General features: G+C 43.1%; 1 protein-coding gene across 4 annotated transcripts in view; it reads left to right on the forward strand.

The window, feature by feature from the left end:
• Positions 1-19098, forward strand: part of PCNX1 (pecanex 1) — a 486917-nt gene that overhangs the window by 394217 nt on the left and 73602 nt on the right. For all 4 annotated transcript variants that reach the window (XM_078659468.1, XM_078659469.1, XM_078659470.1 and 1 more), the window contains exons 27-28: positions 346-599; positions 13115-13345. In XM_078659468.1, the coding sequence (XP_078515594.1) occupies positions 346-599; positions 13115-13345 (485 nt within the window). The remainder of the gene's footprint in view (positions 1-345; positions 600-13114; positions 13346-19098) is intronic.

A 19098-nucleotide genomic window follows, 5' to 3' on the forward strand; every position in this document is an offset into this window, starting at 1 on the left:
ACCTACTACTCAGTACACGCCACATAAAATCATACGCAGAATTTACCTACTACTCTTTACACTCCACTTTTACCCACTGAGCAGAAAACTATCTATGGGTAGAGTAGGTGCTTATGCATATTGTAACACTAAGAGAGGAATTCCACAATATCTCGAGATTTAAAGCTTCTTCAAAGAAAAACTTAATATGTCCAACCTCAGCGGTAGTTGGCAGGAGTATGCAAAGCATGTGAATCTACAGCACTGTGCGCCACAAACAGAAGCATAAAGGGTAAGTGACATTTATCTCATTTTTCATCTTTTAGTATTTATTCTCTATCTTCCCTTGCATATTCTTTTCTCCAGGCACGTACTGTCAGCAGCGGGAGGTTGAAGCCATAACTGAAGGAGTGGAAGAAGATGAAGGATTTTGCTGCTGTGAACCTGGTCACATGCCTCATGTACTGTCATTTAACGCAGCCTTCGGCCAGCGTTGGTTGGCATGGGAGGTCTTGGTCACAAAGTATGTCTTGGAGGGCTACAGTATCACGGACAACAGTGCAGCCTCAATGCTTCAAGTTTTCGACCTGCGGAAAATACTCACAACGTACTATGTAAAGGTATGTATGCAAGCACTTCTTTTCTGGGCTTCAAGCAAGAGTTTTCTAAAAGCAACATTTCTGAATAGAAGTGTGACAGAAATGAGATCCTCATTATAGGCCCAAAAGTGGACATCATCTTCCAATATTCACTGCATCTTATTACTATGTAAATTAGTCTGCTATCTACCCACAGTTCAACAAGTCTAGTCCTTCGCAGCCTCGTGGGCTCATCTGTTGCGAGCCAGTGCAGTATCTGGTCCTCTTGTGGGCCTGAGTCCTGGTTGGCAGTCATGGAGAATGTTACGGTGTTTCACATCCTCCTATGTTTGTCCTGTTACATACTGTAGGTTTGCATTGAGATGGTAGAGGGCTTACATCACAGATGTGCCATTGGTTTCTAATGGAGGGTGTTTCTTGCTTTTTTCATGGGTTCTAAAACCATTCCCTGAGTAAGGGATATACCAAAATGTTTGTTGATATCTGGAGCAAACTATAAGAAGATTCTTGTTTAAAAAAAAAAAGGTAAAGGTGCACCATTATATTCTAGTAAATGCAATGTACTGCAGATTTTTACATAAATTAATAAATGTTTAATAAATATTTAGTATTGGCTGTTAAATTCTAGAAACTAATTTTTGCTTAGATTGTTTAGAAAAACAAGGTTAAGCTGAATGTGTGTAACGGGGCAGGGTCTGGGGGAGTGGTATCAAGCGAGACTGAGTCAGGGAAAAGTGCTCGTAAAGAAGGTTTTATTTTTAAGTATGCTTTTCTCCTTTTACTAGTCACTCGCAATCTGGCGAATTCGTTGGGCTCCGTTCTGACACCTCGTGGAAACGCTGTATACTCCAGACTGATGCCGCCCCGCTGGTAGGCTGGTTCACTTTGACCGGTCTTGAATGGGGGAAGGGCTGACTCTTCAGGGTCCGTATCCGCTCTCCAGCCGGGCCGTTTGCCAAGAAGAAAAGGAAAAGAGGAAGTCAGTGGGGTGTCCCTGCCGAGAGGGGTTACAGGGCCGGGCGTGAGGGAAACCAAGTGCTCAGCTATATACAGGACCTGCAGTGCTCGTGAAGGGGAAAAGGGGCACAGAGGCTAATCTATATACACTGGCTACAAGGTGTTTGGCTGGCCACTACGCCCCACCCAGCCCGCTACTTTGCCCCGTACCTTGTACAGCCACGTTCCTCCCGTGGGACCGTGGCAGGGCGAGTCGCCGAGTCGGTGGCCACCTGGCTTGATGGTATCAGCTGGGCTCCGCTCGTCTTCTTCCTCCTCGTCGGCTCCAAGTCTCGATCGGTCTGCTCTCCGTCTCCACTCCAATACTCCTTCCGCCTCCAGGGAATCGCCGTCCGCCGTCTCGGAGGTTCTTCCGGCTTTTAGTCCCGCATCGATGTCAGGGGGCGGGGCCATGACGCTCTGTGCTCCAGGGTTAAAGGGACCCTGCACCTTTTCCTCCGGGCTGTACCATACTGTTTCTCCTTCCGTGGGAAACCAATCCGCTGGGTCAGATTCGGCAGTCTGTGCAAGAGGAACAGAAAGGGGGGTCAGCGGTACGACAGACCACCAGTCCGAGGCAACCCCATTGTCCATTTCAGAGGCACCCACCTCCCCGTCACAATGTGAAAATGTCTTTTGACTATATATCACTACAACTGTACAAATTAGAACAGAAAACACAGAGCCAGCACTTTTCACGGTCAAATGGAGCTTTGTCCAGGCTGAAATGATGAAGGATATAAAAGAAAAATATTAAACATATGCAAATTGGGCCAACTTTACTAATGAACATAATTGAAACACACTGGGTGCGCACACATACTCAATGTGCACCAAACTTATGAACAGAGAAAAATGAATGCACATTTATTACAAACAGAAAATACACCTGTGTACCTAATAGCAGGATGGTCCATAGGTTTTGAAATCAGTGCTCCCAATAACTTTAAAATTGGAAGAGTATTAATGCATGTCATGGGTTATAATTTGTCCCAAAATAGTGGTAATATTATGCATCGTACCATCAGATATTTTTGATCACAGTGATATCAAGGTAGAGACAGAAACAGCAATAAGGACAAAATAATAGAGAGCACCTGAAAAGAGAATCCGAGATGTCAGATTTAGTAAGTGGAAAAGATGTGGCTCTTCTAGGAGATAAGAAGCAGCCTTAAAAATAGTGAAACCGAATGAGGCACTGAATCCCAACCATTTGCGTTGGGGTTATATGAGGAATGTAGGAAGCTGCCTCTGTATATAATATAACAAAAGGAGGTATAGTGTGCACAGAGTCCAGTGGAACCCCAAAGGTAGGCAGAGGTCTTAAAGGCAAAGTGTTCAGATTCTCTGAGGCCTTAAAGGTGAGGTGCCAGTCTGATTTTCTGTACAGGGATGTTATTTCTTTATGCAGCCTACATAGGCTAATTGCCTTTCATTACAGTTTCTTTGGTGAAAATAAAAGGTTTTTTCAGTCTGTGGAATGCATTTTAGGCTCCTGCCTTTGTTTATTGCATTGTTTTCTATGGTTTATTTTCATTCTGCAGAAAATATGTAATTATGGCTTTATTAGCCTATAAGTTATGGTTGGGCTGCATATTATTAGTGTATACATGTATATGTGTATAATTTGTTTAGTACTATGTACTTTTATTATATATTTACACATATATATGTATTTTGTTATATGTTCCGGGTTCCCGCTCATGGGCGGAGATTATTCAGTGCTTATGACTTTAATGAGTATACCCCTGGAAGAGAACTAGGATTACAGGTAAGTAACTAATCCTTTGTTGATATCTGGAGCAAACTATAAGAAGATTATTGTTAAAAAAAAGGTAAAGGTGCACCATTATATTCTAGTAAATACAATGTACTGCAGATTTTTACATACATTCATAAATGTTTAATAAATATTTAGTATTGACTGTTAAATTCTAGAAACTAATTTCTGCTTAGATTGTTTAGAAAAACAAGGTTAAGCTGAATGTGAAAATTTCTTTTGACTATATATCACTACAACTGTACGAATTAGAACAGAAAACACAGAGCCAGCACTTTTCACGGGCAAAGGGAGCTTTGTCAAGCTGAAATGATGAAGAATATAAAAGAAAAATATTAAACATATGCAAATTGGGCATACTTTACTAATGAACATAATTGAAACACACTGGGTGCGCACACATACTCAATGTGCAGCAAACTTATGAACAGAGAAAAGTGAATGCACATTTATTACAAACAGAAAATACACCTGTGTACCTAATAGCAGGATGGTCCATAGGTTTTGAAATCCGTGCTCCCAATAACTTTAAAATTGGAAGAGAATTAATGCATGTCATGGGTTATAATTTGTCCAAAAATAGTGGTAATATTATGCATCGTACCATCAGATATTATTGATCACAGTGATATCAAGGTAGATACAGAAACAGCAATAAGGACAAAATGATAGAGAGCACCTGAAAAGAGAATCCGAGATGTCAAAGATTTAGTAAGTGGAAAAGATGTGGCTCTTCTAGGAGATAAGAAACAGCCTTAAAAATAGTGAAACCTAATGAGGCACTGAATACCAACCATTTGCGTAGGGGTTATATTAGGAATGTAGGAAGCTGGCTCTGTATATAATATAACAAAAGGAGGTATAGTGTGCACAGAGTCCAGTGGAACCCCAAAGGTAGGCAGAGGTAAAAGTAGATAGCACCTTACTCTCTATTTGTCTCTCTGTGTCGTAGTGTGGGCGAGCAGTAAGGCTTTATCAGAGGGCAGTGTTGAGCATTTGTTGTACAAACTCAGGCAGGAAATTATGTCACACACTCAGACTGAACTCAGACCAATTTGTTTGTATACAAATATTATTGAGTTATTTTATTTCTATAACCAAGCCAAGCCTGGTGCAGGTAAGTAAAATAATACTTTGCAAAATTGTATGCAGTGATTTACAGTTCAATGCAGGTTCAAATCCAGTTGATTGAGTTACAGGTAAGTCAGCAGTTCGAAATTACTTTTTAGTTACTTTGTAGATTACAGTACACATTACTTATTAGATTACCTTTTAAGTTACTTTTGCTAATCAGTGTGATATGCCTAGATATCACTCTGACGTTATGTAAAGAAACCAATAGCAAGCTTCTATTTTAATCACACATAATCAGGGTGCAACTAAGCAGTAACCACAATTTGTAATATACATAAAGATATAGAAAACAACAATATCTTAGAAATATATATTTTCAATGTATTTTCTTCAACTTTTATGGAGCTTGATTAGTTCATTCATTCGAATTTTTTTGGTTCAAAACATAATCAAAAGTTTTTAAATATTACTATTCTAAAGACAACAAAATTACATAAAGAGTAGATAGTGACAAAAAAGAATTCATCTTGATATTGTCCAATTAGAACATGGGATAATGATATATACTAGTCCTTAATTTATTCACTCGGACATGCAGAAGATGACCACTTGATGAGGGCAAGCTGTAGATGGGAACTACGCGCGTTTCGGCACTACTGCCTTCATCAGGGGACCGTCTATTGCAAAAAAATTGAAAGAATAAAACATCTTCGGGTGAATCACTTAATTAACTGGTTGCCAGGTAAAGTGGTCAAAGCAATTTATAAAGAGAAAAGCAGGCAATCCTATAGATTGTACTGTTATCAATTCCACGTATGCGCTGGGTATCGACCATCCGACAAATTTGAGTTCTTCTTCATTGGGGATTACATTTTTCCCATTGTCCAACAAGAAATGGCTTTAAAATATGCAACGTAATGCAGCGGAAAATTTTATGTTCACTCGCGAGGGTTTTTCCAAGGATAACTGCGAGTGCCAAATGGGCACTACACTGGGGAAACAGTCAGTCTCAAAAGCAGTGATACTTCCTAGTACTTAATTTATACATATCAATCCAGTCTGTCGTTATCCAGCAAAATATTTTTAAATTATGTGACGTCTTGCAGCGCACAAAGTTTTATATTCAATGACAAGGATTTTCCCAAAAGGAACTGAGAATGCCGGATATGCACTCCACTAGGGAAATTAGTCGGTATCAAAGGCAATGATATTTCGTGATACTTAATTTCTATGTATCGATCCAGCTCATGGTATCTGTGGCGCACTGCTCAAATCTAAATCGCCATCACAGAGATATCACTCACTTTACAGTTATGCAGTTTTTCAATGTTTCATACAAACCGACTCCACACTTTCCAAAGAAAAGCAGTCAATGCAATCCTATGGGAGAAAATTAAGTTAACGGTTTGCAGATATGTACTTACTTGTGGGAGTTGGTACTCTGTGGTTAGAACCAGGGTTCCCCCAGGGTCGAGGATGCATCCTCAGCGACACTAGGGCGACTGGGTGCAGAGTGCTGAGGCCCAATGTTATTCAGTGGGGGATAGAGGGCCTCCGGTTGGTGGCTACTCACGAGCAAGCCAAAAGGTTGTGGGAGCAAAGCTCCTGCTGTTAGGCTCAGGGCAAAGGAGGATCTAAGTTAGCACCCAAAGTACACCCGCAGCGGCGGCTGCGTGCAGGGGTGCTGTTTTGGTGTAGGGTGCCCTGTTGTTTTCAATGGGGATTCTCCGGTTGCAACAAAGACTGCGGGCTCGGGATGAAGATCTTCTGAAGGTGACCGCCTTCTCCGGTTGGAGAGGTAAGTTGGGATGCTTGGACACCGTCGGTTGGGCCCCGCAAGGCCCAGGGACGTCTGGTGCATGGGTGTCTTTTAGACATTGGGTTTTTGTACCAGTTCCAGTCGGGGGAATCCTCCAGAAAGGGGCTGCAGGAGTCGAATGGAGATTCGAGGCAGATCAGAGATCACCAGATCTCAGGTCAGGATCAACGGGGAGAGCTCCTCGTGGTGTTGGGCCACTCGAACTCTGGCCGTGGGTGTCTGGTGCAGAGTGATGCAGACCCTTGGATTTGGCCAAAGCCACAGTCTGTGGGTGAGCAAATCTGGTGCTCACAGGAGACATAGTCTCGGTTTAGGAAGGCAGGGCAGGTCCTTCAGGTTCTTGATGGCTGCTGGCTGCAGGACACAGCAGGATTTCGCTGAAGCAGGTTTGAGGTGCAGACAGGCCAGTAGGGTTGGGGCCAAGTTAGTCCTCCTCTTCTAAGTTCAGCACAGCTTCTTCGGTCCTTCTTCTTCTGGCTGGTTCTTGTCTCCGGAGGCAAAGTTCTGGGTTGCCCCTACATACTAAATTTAGGGGTGTTTCAGGTAGGTACAGGTCGGGACCAATGGGTCCCTTCCTTGTGGTGGGTACACCGCTATTGTGCCACGCTCCAGTGGGAGGGGGGCATATGCCTCTCTCTGGTTAGCTGGGTCCCCCCATCTGCAAGATGGCTGGGACTGAGAGTTGTGCTTCACCTCGCCTCCCTCTCATGAGGGGTGAGGTTGGCAAAGGTGGGCACACCTCCCTTCCTCACTCGGTTTTCCTGCTGATTCTCCTGACCAAATTGGGGGTCAGAACCGGTGGGGCCAGTTTCTGGAAACAGCAAATGCTGGGGTAGCTCACAAAGGCGGCAAGCCTTTGAAGCTTCCCCTTTGTGGACCCTGCCCATCCTGGGGGAGGATGCTTGGCACCTCGTCCTAGAATGTGCATTGTTTCAAATCCCTGATGGCAGCAGGCTCTCGGCCCAGGTGTTGAGAAACATGTCTGGTCGTGGCAGCTAGCGAACAGCCATTTTGCCAGGACACTAGAGTTAGCTTGTTTTTCAGGGTTTATCTTTAAGATGCCCTCTGAGTGCATTTTTCATTAACTCTCACACTGGCATCAGTGTGGGAGTAATGTGCTGAGAAGTTTGATACCAAACTTCTCAGTTTTCAGAAAAAAACATTATGGTGCTGTGCAGTTCGTAATGACAAACTCCCACCCAGCACCATATACTCCTAATGGCATTACTGCACTTCGTGTCTAAGAATTGGTTTAAACACTGTAAGGACACAGGGCTTATGGAACTGTACCCTCACTACTGGTATAGTGCATCCAGCTAGAGGGCTGGCTTACCTATGCCAGAGCAGTGGTTTGTAGGCATGGCACACAGGGATTTATAGGTAAGTAACATTTTCCTTCATGACAGTGTTGTGCTGCTCTTAATTTGATGATCTTTCAGCTATATATCCAAAGGAGGAAGTAGAGTGATGTGTTAAAGGCATGACTGGCTGTAGATACACATGCTGTGCATACTACTGCCATAAAGTGTTGAGCCTGGTTGTGTGCAATTTGTTTCTCTTCAAAAAAGTCTTCTCGAGTCACGAGGTAGTGTGACTTCACCTCTTGCTGGTAATGCACATGGGCATTGGCTTCATTGTTAGGCTGTTTTCTTTCCACCGTTGTGTTAGGAATTGTTACTGAGCTCTGGATTGACACCATTGCAGTGTTCCCTTTGAGGTTCCTCTCCTTTCCATCAGTATTGTTTGCCATTGCTGTCCTTTTTCTCGCATCGACTCGACGCATGTTGCTTCGTTCAGGTCGAGATGAGGTTACATTCGACCCACCCATTTCCCCGGAGGGGTCTCACCCTTCGAGGCCTCCCCCTCCTGTTTTCCCTGTGATCACCATGCCTTACAGGTGATGGAACAGATGACATTTCACTATTGTCCTCGGTGTCTCGTCAGTTACCCCTGGGCTGATCTCCATTAGGTCTGCAACCTCTCCCTCTCGCCAGACCACAACAAGACCTCCTACAATGCCTGCCACTCCTGTGTGAAAAAGGCTCTTTGAGACCTCTTGGCTTGTCACCTCCATATGTTGCACAGAAGCGAAGATGACATCCCAGACCTTTTTGGCACCAACGACCCCCAAGGGCATGAATTCCAGCATGCTCATCCACAGACATGTTTGGCTCTGTGTCTTTGGCTTTGAGCCAGATGTTGAGCAGCAACTCCTCAACTTGCCCTTTGACGGGGAGCACCTCTTCGGGCCCCAGGTTGATGGTATGCCAGAGAAGATTAAAAAAAAGGCACGGAGACCGTGAAAGCTGTGAGTGCCCTTTCCCTCTTGGATCCTTTTGTAGGTCAGCCTACTGTGGTGTCTTCAAAGCACCTCAGCAGACACCTCCACTTCTTTCAGCGTCAACAGACTCAGCAACCCTCCGCAAGGAGCTACTTCCATGGCACATACCGGGGTAACAGCTCCAAGGGTAGAGGGAAACGCTGTTCCCCCAAAGGAACTTCCCTGACCAAGCTCCTCCTCCTCCCCCCCGATCACACAGCACCTGACGGGGTTCCCCACCTGGCAGCCCGACACTTCATACCAGTGGGTATTAGACATCATCCAATACGGTTACTGTTTGGAGCTCATTTCCACGCCTCCCAACATGCCACCTCGCAGACACACATCACCAACACCTGCTTTGGGAGGTCATCACTCTCCTTCTCAAGAGTTTCATAGAGCCAGTGCCACAACATCTGAAAACCACAGGGGTCTATTCCCTTTACTTCCTCATTACCAATAAGGATTGCTCCCTTATGCCTATCCTGGACCTCAGGCCCCTTAACAAATACATCCAGTGGGAACATTTCTACAAGGTCACCCTTCTGGATGTCATTCCACTGCTACAGCAAGACAACTTTAACACTGAATTACACCTCAAAGACACCTACTTCCACATCCCTATGCATCCAGCGCACCGTCGCTACCTCCGGTTTGTTGTAAGTGGCAAACACTATCAGTTCAAGGTGCTGCTGTTTGGTGTCTTCACCACACTCTTGAGTGTTTATGATATGTCTAGCAGTAGTGGCCGCGCACCTGCGGCAGCAGGGCATTTATGTATTCCCTTACCTGGACGATTGGCTGAAAAAGAGCTCAACTCAACAACAGTGTTGCGCACACACTTGGGCCAAGATAAACCTTGTATATGCCCTGGGATTTACCTCAACGTCACCAATTCCCACATCCAACCTTTGCAGATTCAGTCCTACCTCGGGCGGTTTTCAACTCGGAGATGGGCAAGGCCTATCCTAGCCCTGCAAGAGTACAGTCCCTCCATGCATTGCCCTCTCTTTTTCAGGAAAATCACCAGGTCACAGTCAGGACAGTTATGCTCCTCCTTTGCATGATGGCCTCCTGCATCGCCATAGTTCCCATCGCCAGGTTACACATAACCCTGCTACAAGAATTCTTAACGCATCAATGGTCTCGAGCAGAGGGTCACTAAGAAGGTCTAGCTTAGATCAACCGCTGCACATATTTCTCTTTGTACTAGCGGAATATCAACAATTTGTTGCATGGGCGGCCTTTTCTCGACTTTTCCACAGATTACCATTATAACAGGCGTCTTTCTTACTGGTTGGGGGCATATGGGCTGAACCCAATTGTCCAAGGTCAGTGGCAACCTAGTAACCAGGGCTCCACGTCAGTTACATAGAGCTGTTATCTGTCGTCCTACTGCTGAGGGCATTCTATCACCGGACGGACAACATGACCGCTGTGTACTACCTTCAGAAACTGGTGGCAGTCACTCTCCCCATCTCTTGCAGTTAGCCAGACCATTTGGCGGTGGGCTCCCTGCCACAAGATCCGTCTACTGGCAGAGTACCTGCTGGGAGTGGACAACGCCTTCATAGACTTCCTCAGCAGGATGCAGCTCAAGTTCCAGAGTGACGACTCCACCCACAAGTCCTCCTCCATTACTTTCACAGTCCATGGGCAATGCACTATGGATGAACTGGTCTGGGATATTTGCCTACGCTTTTCTGCCTCTCCTTCCGTTTGTAGGACGAAGGCTTCTGCAGGTGTCCTTCACTCTCATCCTGCTGGTTCCCCCTGGCCCAGGCAGCCCTGTTTCACAGTTCTCCTCGAGCTCTCAGTAGTTCCGCACAAGCGGTTCCCCAGCAGGCCAGACCTTCTCATGCAGAACCATGGAGAAATCAGGCACCCGATCCCAGGATACCCAACCTTGCTAACTGGTTCCTGAGGTCTTATTTTGGTTATCTAGCCCTTCATTCTGAATGCATGAGCATCCTTAAGGAAGCATGCAGGCTTTCTACTTGTGCTTGCAACGATGCCAAATGTAAGCGGTTTGCCCACTACTACCTATTTAAACACATTGATCCCCTAGCAGCTAGCGTCCAGCACATTGTCTACTACCTCCTACACCCTCAGATCTGTGGATTAGCGTTCACCTCCATCCAACTCCACTTAGATGCAGTGGCTGCCTATCTACAAAATAGGACTCCTGAGATCAAAGTCTCAAGAGGGTTATTCCTCCTTGGGTTCCCCTGACCCCTGTGTGAAATCTAAATATCGTTCTCACAAGACTTATAGGTCCGTCCCCTTTGATCCTCTCCATTTCTGACCCCTTTAATTCCTCTCCTGGAAGGTGGGATTTCTTGCTGCAATCACCTCACTCAGACATGTCTGTGAGCTCCAGGTTTTAACGTTTGAAGAATGTTTCTTTCAGGTTCACAAGATAGGATTGTCCTTCACATTAACCCTACATTTCTCCCAAGGTGGTCTCTCCCTTCAACGTTAACCAGTCTGAAGAACTCCCAGTTTGCTTTCTCCAACCTGATTCCATTGCAGAATGGGCTCTACATTCCTTGGGCGTTAAATGAGCTGTAACATACTATGTAGCTATAGCTATAATAAACCCATTTTTTTTAAAACTCAACAGTTCTTTGTGTCCTTTTTTTAATCCGATTAAAAGGTCAGCTCTTTTAAAATCAGGCTTAGCCAGATGAATAGTCAAATGTATCCAAATATGTTATGCAAAACCCAACAGGGCTCTACCTATTCCTCCAAAAACCCATTCTACATGTAAAACAGGGGCCTCTCTGGCCTTCCTAGGGCACATTCTCCTAGCTGACACCTACAAACCAGCTACCGGGTCTACACCACATACTTTCACAAAAGACTATTGTGTGAATGTACTAGCACAGCAACAAGCCAATGTTGGCCAGACTACTCCGTACCACTGTTCAGTCTACTGCAACACCCACAAGCTAGCCACCGAGTATAGGAGAACTGCTTTACAGTCTGTGCACAGTATGTGTACAGCCACTCATGCCTCAAACGAAAAATGTTAGTGGCATGTAGTGCTGTAGATTCACATGAGCCCATCCTCTGCACCGGATGCCTCTGGCTGTTGGAGTGAACATTCATCCTTATTTTCCTGCATGGTAATATCTCGCTCTTCTACTTCACTTCGCTGCATCTCCATCTTCACCCAAGTGCAGAAATCAATACAACAGTGGAGCCAATGCCCATGCGCGTTATCAACAAGAGGTGGAGTCATACTACCCTGTGACTCGAGAATACTTTGTCAAAGAAAAACAACTCTAACACAACCAGGCCAACACTAGATGGCAGGACTATACAGAGCATGTGCATATGCAGTACTAAATGCCAGAAACCGATGCTTACAGGATAGGTAACCTTTTCTTTCTTTCTGAGAACCTTTACAGTTCCATCAATTTGATTAAAGATGCTTTCACTGGAAACTTTTTGAAAATGGCAAGTACCCATTCTCAAGTATCCAAGTCAGTCATTGTACAGTGCATTGAGTGGTCTTGGATAGCTCTGTGGTATGCTGGCTGATAACTTTTTGACTGATTTACATGAACAGTTGCATCTGACACGTGACCCTGTAACACTAAGCATTCGGACTCTTTCATTGCCTTTTTCCTGCTTCCCCTCTAACTCACTACTCCTTTATTTGTTTTGTGAGGCTGATATTTCCTCATTCTCACTCTCCCTTCTATCCTGTCCTATTTGCACTCCGGCCAACACTTTTCAGTTCTGCCATTCTGCATCTGCGGGACCTGCCACTTGTATCCAATCTCACTCTCCCCTTTACTTCTTCATTTCTCCATAACTCTTCTTGGCTATGGCAATTTGTTTTTGAAGGGGTCTCTTTTTTTCCCTTTCCTAGCTTTCACCAATAACCCCTTATTTGAGCTAGTTCCTCCAAGGATCCTCTGTGCAGCTGGAACTCTGATGGATTTTTTTATTCCATTTTCTCTGTCAACTACCACGTTCTCTTTACTCAGGAGTACGCAAGTAAAGGCAAGATTAGATTTCCACCTCTTGCCTTATTTCAGCATTCATCATCATGAATTCTAGTCAGGTTCAGGGGTTTGTTAAGATGACCCAATCCCTTCTTTGGCAGATGATATGGTCTCTGAAGACCTAGACTTGTTAATTGGCATGGGTATTAGGGTGGTCAGCATAAAGCTTTGGCATGAGCTTGTTGCTGAGTTGCTAGTACTTAATTGAGTATTTACCGTATTTTCCCCTGGTCTTATTACGCTTCCTACGAAAGTCTTTTTAAAGGTTTCAAAGGCAGTCACACACTTTTAGTAGAAAACATGTAAAGTGAAAAGATTGAAAAACTCGTGTGCTTCAACAATCTCTCTTCCATCTTCCTCTTTCTTGTATCTTGTGGCAAAGTAATATAGTATGTTTCATAGTTTTATAGATAAATGTAAATAAGCGTCAACAACTGTAATTTGGCCAAAATAGTATTTCTTTTACATGATGCTTTAGACATTCCAAGACACTATGCTTAATTTCGTCTGTCATTGTTTCCACAATTTCAGGGTATTATCTATTATGTAACCACCTCTTCAAAACTGGAGGACTGGTTAGCCAACGAGGCCATCCAGGAGGCGTTGAGGCCTTGCACAGACCGAAGCTATGTTGACGTGGACCCAACATTTAATCCAAATATTGATGAAGATTATGACCTTCGGTTAGCGGGCATCTCCAGGGACAGCTTCTGCAGTATCTACATCAACTGGATAGAGTACTGTTCATCGAGACGGGAAAAGGTAAGAGAGTGGGAGCTTGCTGAGGAGGTGTTCTTTCAGATGTGTTTTCAAAGACATTTTCAAATGATAAAGCAGTGTACAGTTTTGCCTCTTCGTGTTGATTGTTGTGATAGGTGCAAAAGAAGATGCTGCTAAAAGCCTGCCTGTTTTATTTTTTATGTTTTAAGTATTTTTATTTACTTTTCAGCATAACAACAATCGAAAGCCAGGCAGCGGCAATACCATTCTGCAAACATACAGTCAATAAAAAGGCAAAAAATAAATGAATGCAGTAAAGCCATGATATCAAATGTACAAAAAGCACGTCTCGTGCGCATAAGGAGTAAACATAGCAGATGCTGAGAAAAAATGCTGCCCATCTCTGAACTGTTTTATTTTTATATGTTAATCTGCACAGTTATGGAAAAACTGAACCATGTGCCATTATTAATAGCTGGTTAGTGGTCTGAAAGAGGAGTGAATAGCTCTGAGGGAAGCTGACCGCTCTTAAGGAGTAGGTCAAGAACTCATAAAAACCACTTGTCATGTTATGTAAGTCTACTCTACAAGCCTTGTGTGCTCTGGTGCCTGTGCTATAAAAGGCATTGTTAGGCTTTTGACCCTTCCTGAGTGATTTTGGTTGCCAACAAAGGGTATCTATTATAACTTAACCTTGGGCCAATTCACATTTAATTCTAATAACAAGGATGCTTTGCTTTTCCCCTGCTGTCTCCCACGGTTACCACCCAAATACCATTATGGAGGACAGAGTTGTAATCTCACATAGTTTATTCTGGTGCTTGCACCGATTGATTGTCAAAAACCCAGTTACATATACCTGTAGCTGGGGTGTTGTATAGTTTGTAGCAGTGTTACTGTATGATGGCTTGAGATTTGACACTGCATTAGAGGTACTATTTAATTTGTGTATATCTATGGATTGCCCTGCAGCATTTACTGGGTGAACAAAGGAGTGTAGCAACGGTGAAATGCTTCTGAATGTCCTTATACTGTTAGGGCTTTATACTTCATGTCCTGAAAGCTACAATAGCCCATATGTATCACTAGATCACCGGCAAGGGAGCAGCATGTGAATCTACATGAAACTGATTGTTATAAGTTTTATCTTCCATATTTGTTTCTCCTTCTTTATGCAATAATATAGGTCAGTATACCATTCATGGTGGCAATCAATTGTAAATAATTCTCTGATAAAGTTTTGGGCAAGCATCACCATTTCAACTTAGTTTTGTATTGCCTAATAACATTTATCAGCTAATGCTGATGACAAATGTGGCCTTCCGATCGTTAACTACTGATAAAACATCATTCAGACATTTTGTCAGTCAGGTAACATACAAAGCATAGCCCTCTTTTGTCATTTATGATAGACCTTTTACGGTGCATTTGATGAAGGATTGTGTAATCTTTTCTCTGTTCAAACAATGGAATTGGTGGCTTAACGAAAGTAGCTGACTGATGTTTTTCACGTCAAGCTGTTATTTATCAGATAGTTGCGTCTTAGCTGACTTGCATTTGAAAGTGTTGGTGTAATATACCTGTTACTTTCCAGGGATGTGAATTTAACTTCCCTTTGTACTACAGGTCTTGTATGATTGTAAAATCTTTGATAGTCATTAGATGACTTTTCTCTGTGTGGATGTTTAAAGGCTGCTGTTTCTTCGTATAGTTGACACTAATGAGGATTCTTTCTCTCGTATTCTAACTGCTTCCGATATGTACATGTTTTTGTCAGTATCAAATACAGGGAGGGAGAAGCTATGAACAACAATTGCCCACTCTGCTTCCAAATGAAGTATCTGTCAAAAGTATCATAAAGAGAGTGGGACCAAGTATTGTATGAAGATCACACTGAGAGCTTTAATTTCATTTTCGGTCAGTGGTATGTTTTTTGTTTGCCAGCGGCGTACTAATGGTCGGTAGCATCATCATCTGGTATTCTTTTTCTCCACCAGGAGACAGTTTCCCTGCTCGGAAAGACATGGGATCCAAATCTGAAAGTGATCTAAAATTTCCTCCTGTGCAACACCTCTATGATTTAATAAAATATGGATAGGAGTAAGATTAAAAACAGAAAACAGAAGTGTAGAGGGAGATTTTAGGTGTCCCTCACAGCAAACATTTACTGTTGGTGTACATGTTATAGCCGTACTTGCCCCCAGCAGGTCGGTAGCTTTCGTCAGGACCAATGGGATAAGTGAATCCCTTTGCTGCAGCCGGTTAGGACACTATCCCCTAGCTTGAACTCTGTTACAACTGTTCACTTTTTGGGAGTGAGGGAGAAAGCAATGTTCTCCTCTTAATATTTACTCAATTGTGCCCCAAAGGTTGCATGGGGTGTGGAGGGAGGCCGGTTGTCTGCCCTTCTTGAGGCGCAGCGACTCCTTACCAAATGGTGTCCCTCCCCAACCTGTCAGTGGTCTAAGCAACTGCTTTTAGGGTCCCAAATTTGTTCCCTGTTGTATTTGTTTTGAAAATGTGAATTCCACTGGTGTATTTGCTTTTTACAGTCTCATTCCTTACATTGCCCGGAATCCTTTAATTTCCCTTCTACAGTATAAAACAATCAGCTTGAGACCGAGCTGGTCTGTTTTCTTCAAAACACACAACTCCATGAACCAACTGTTACAGAGTTGTATGATTCACCACAAATTGACATGTAAAGGTGGTGAAGTGTCGGGCGATGATTTACACCTCCAATTTAAAAATTGAGAAAACACAAGATACTAAGTTGGTCTCAAGCGCTGCTTCCTTTTATATGACATACCAGCCAGCAATCGATATACCTGCACAATTCCTTTGTGTACCAGCATGAAAATCGACAGATCATTCATATTTCTTAGTGTGCCCATACAACACGTCATGGCAGCCACATCAGTTACTCTCTCTCTTTTGCATTTGTTGCTCTGATGTTGATTGAAGTTTAACTAGACACAATGTTGTGTGTGTGTAGTATACTAGTGTAAAATTATATACTTTATCAATTATTTAGGTTCCCAAAATGTTACTGTTAAATGTGTAGACCAATACTATTGATGATCCAGGAAGGAAAATGTAATGGATTTGCATGTGCTGCTTTAAGGACTTGACCTTATAGAATGTCAAGCAACCATATACAAATCTATCCAACTCTACATTAAAAATAAGTACTGCCTGAAATCATTGTACATGTTTTGCTTAGTTTATTTAATGTGTTGCATGCAGGTTAACCAAATTTTGTCTGGTCACTGACTCACACATGCCCTCGTGTCACAAGAGTGGCAACTGGTCAGTAGGGGAACAGCTGGATCATCACTCTCCACTTGAAAGTTAGATGGTTGCTGGTCTAGTGCATGTCAATTGTAGACAGACCTGAGGTGTGTGTGTGTGTGTGCTAGAGACATCCCCCCAATTATAAATTGTTAGAAGAAATGGATAATAGTGTGTTACTGCTTTTTGTCATGAAGAAAGAGGGCTTTATTGGTAGAAGTTGCTAGCTTGATATTTAGTTCTGTGAGGGATTGGCAAGGGACGGAGACTTGATCTAAAAGTCCCCATTTGAACATGCACTGGGGCAGTTCGGGAGGGGGCAGCAGATTTCCATCAGGAAAAAGATGAGGGATCGGAGACAATGTATTGTTTTAAAATTCAAACTGTTGAGCCTGCCTCTGGCTGTGGAAAATACCCATCATAAAGAATGCTTTTGTTGCATTATTCTGTTTCCCTGGGTCAAACACCAAATTGGTATCCAGTGGACCATAATGAGATGAGGTGGCTCGTTCTATGGAGCTTGTAGTTCAAGACACTGTGTATAGAGAAACATTGAGCTCTCTACGGCATGTCAGTTAATAGGAGGCTAAACTCAACATTATAAGTGGCCAAACATGAACAATGTCGACGAAGACATCTAAACTCTGGCAAGAAATGTCTCCAGGAACCAGTGTCTCACAATACACCAGAAGCTAGAAAAGTTGCTCCAGGTGAAAGAAAAAGCTCAGAAATTTTGAAATACATTAGTTTTAGAGACAACAACCATCAAAACTCAGTAAGCATGCAACATCCCTTCAAAACACACCATGAAAATAAAATGTGCACATGCGCCAAAGAAGGAGTGGTGTTCCACCTCAGAAGAGGCAGTCCCGAAACCTCACAGGTAAAACCCTAGTCATTGAATACTCGAGGCATACTATTTGTAAAACCTTCCGCAAAAATTGCTGCACATGATCAAGATCGTTCCATCATTGTCTAGAGACGCGGAAAAAATCTTTGAGTAATTTCTAGAGTTGTATCTGATAGGTTGGGGTTGAGTATTCCTAGGATTCTGAAGTAAAATGAACATGCAAATGAACCTTAATGAACACCTTCAACAAATGAAAAGACCCTGCACAAGATCCTATTTACCAATCAGTAATATAAAGACCGTATCTTTCCTGGGGGGAAAAGGACTGCATGATGATGATATGGAAAGGTCTTAGTTCTGATAAAGGCAGAGCAGGTTCCTCTTCAACGAAAAGTCACCAACAAATCTCTATTTAAGTGGAAAGGGGGTAATGGAATTACCAACTTTAAAGTCAGAACTTTAACTAGGTCTTAATTTTCTGTATTGTGTCTATATGTCTAATGTGATTAAACATACATTATTGTCCGTTACACTTTAAATAGCAAATATTAAGCACGCACCACTGGACAACCTTGTGTGTTAAATCTCCCAAATCAAACATGCAGTTTTAAAATCAGAGCAAGGAAGCGCCCACTTAATCTGTGGTGTCCAGAACAGCCACCTCCACACAGAGAGAGGGAAAGGTAGAGCTCCTATCACTGACTGACTGACATACTCACACAGTGGCTTATAGCATGCACATTACTAATTACACAAAGGAGAAAACAAAAAAGTGAAGTTAGAATGGTTGAATTAATCTCAGACACAAGACACTAACAGGCCGAAAAAGGGTCTAGGGTTGCTTAGGTTCCTTTTTAAAGGGGGCTGGCCTGGTAGTTCGGGCTGGATTGTTCTGTTAGACCAGCCCAATACTGATTTGGATATAGCTGGTGTTTGTCGGAGGTGGCATTGTGTGCTAAAACCGATAGACTGGATTGTGGCCCAGAGGAATTACCCGTGACTGATATTAAGTCAAATAATCCACCTTTTCTTTTTGCTTGGCTCATTACAAATTCCGCACCACTGCTGGTATGCTGTGACAGAAGTCAATGGGACAGAATAAGTCTTAAATTGTTCTCCATGGGACTTGGGGGCCGCTAACGCAATGATCAAGACTTGCCCTGGGAGTAATTTAGCACCTGAAAGACAGATCATCTATTTATTTATTCGGGGAAGCTTTTCTGGAGAGCGCCAGGGTTCAAAGGCCCAGCGTACGATGCTGGCTCTTTATGTGATATATCAATAATCTGATATACCGTGTAAAGAGCCAAGGGCTTCCCTTACTAGTGGACACAGCCTTGCTATGCAAATCCCAAAGTGCTCTATTGGTGGGGGAATGTGGTCGAGCCACCTTAGGCTTAACACAAAAGAGTGAGTGCAAGATATTTGCAAAATACATACAATGATTAGTAAATGACAACTCAAGAAGGAGTTCCACACCAATTTATAAAAATAGCAAGTACCTTTATATATGTTTAGGCATCAGAGAAAAATCGTTCAGGTAAGTACGTTTTTAAATGTAAATTCTTTTCACTTTAAAAAGTACTGAGGTCTGCAATGTTATCCTACGGAAGGAAGAACAAGTTCTGAAAATAGGTATAGTACATTGACTTAC

The sequence above is a fragment of the Lissotriton helveticus genome, chromosome 9 (genome assembly GCF_964261635.1).
Source record: "Lissotriton helveticus chromosome 9, aLisHel1.1, whole genome shotgun sequence".
In the NCBI taxonomy this organism is placed as follows: Eukaryota; Metazoa; Chordata; class Amphibia; order Caudata; family Salamandridae; genus Lissotriton; species Lissotriton helveticus.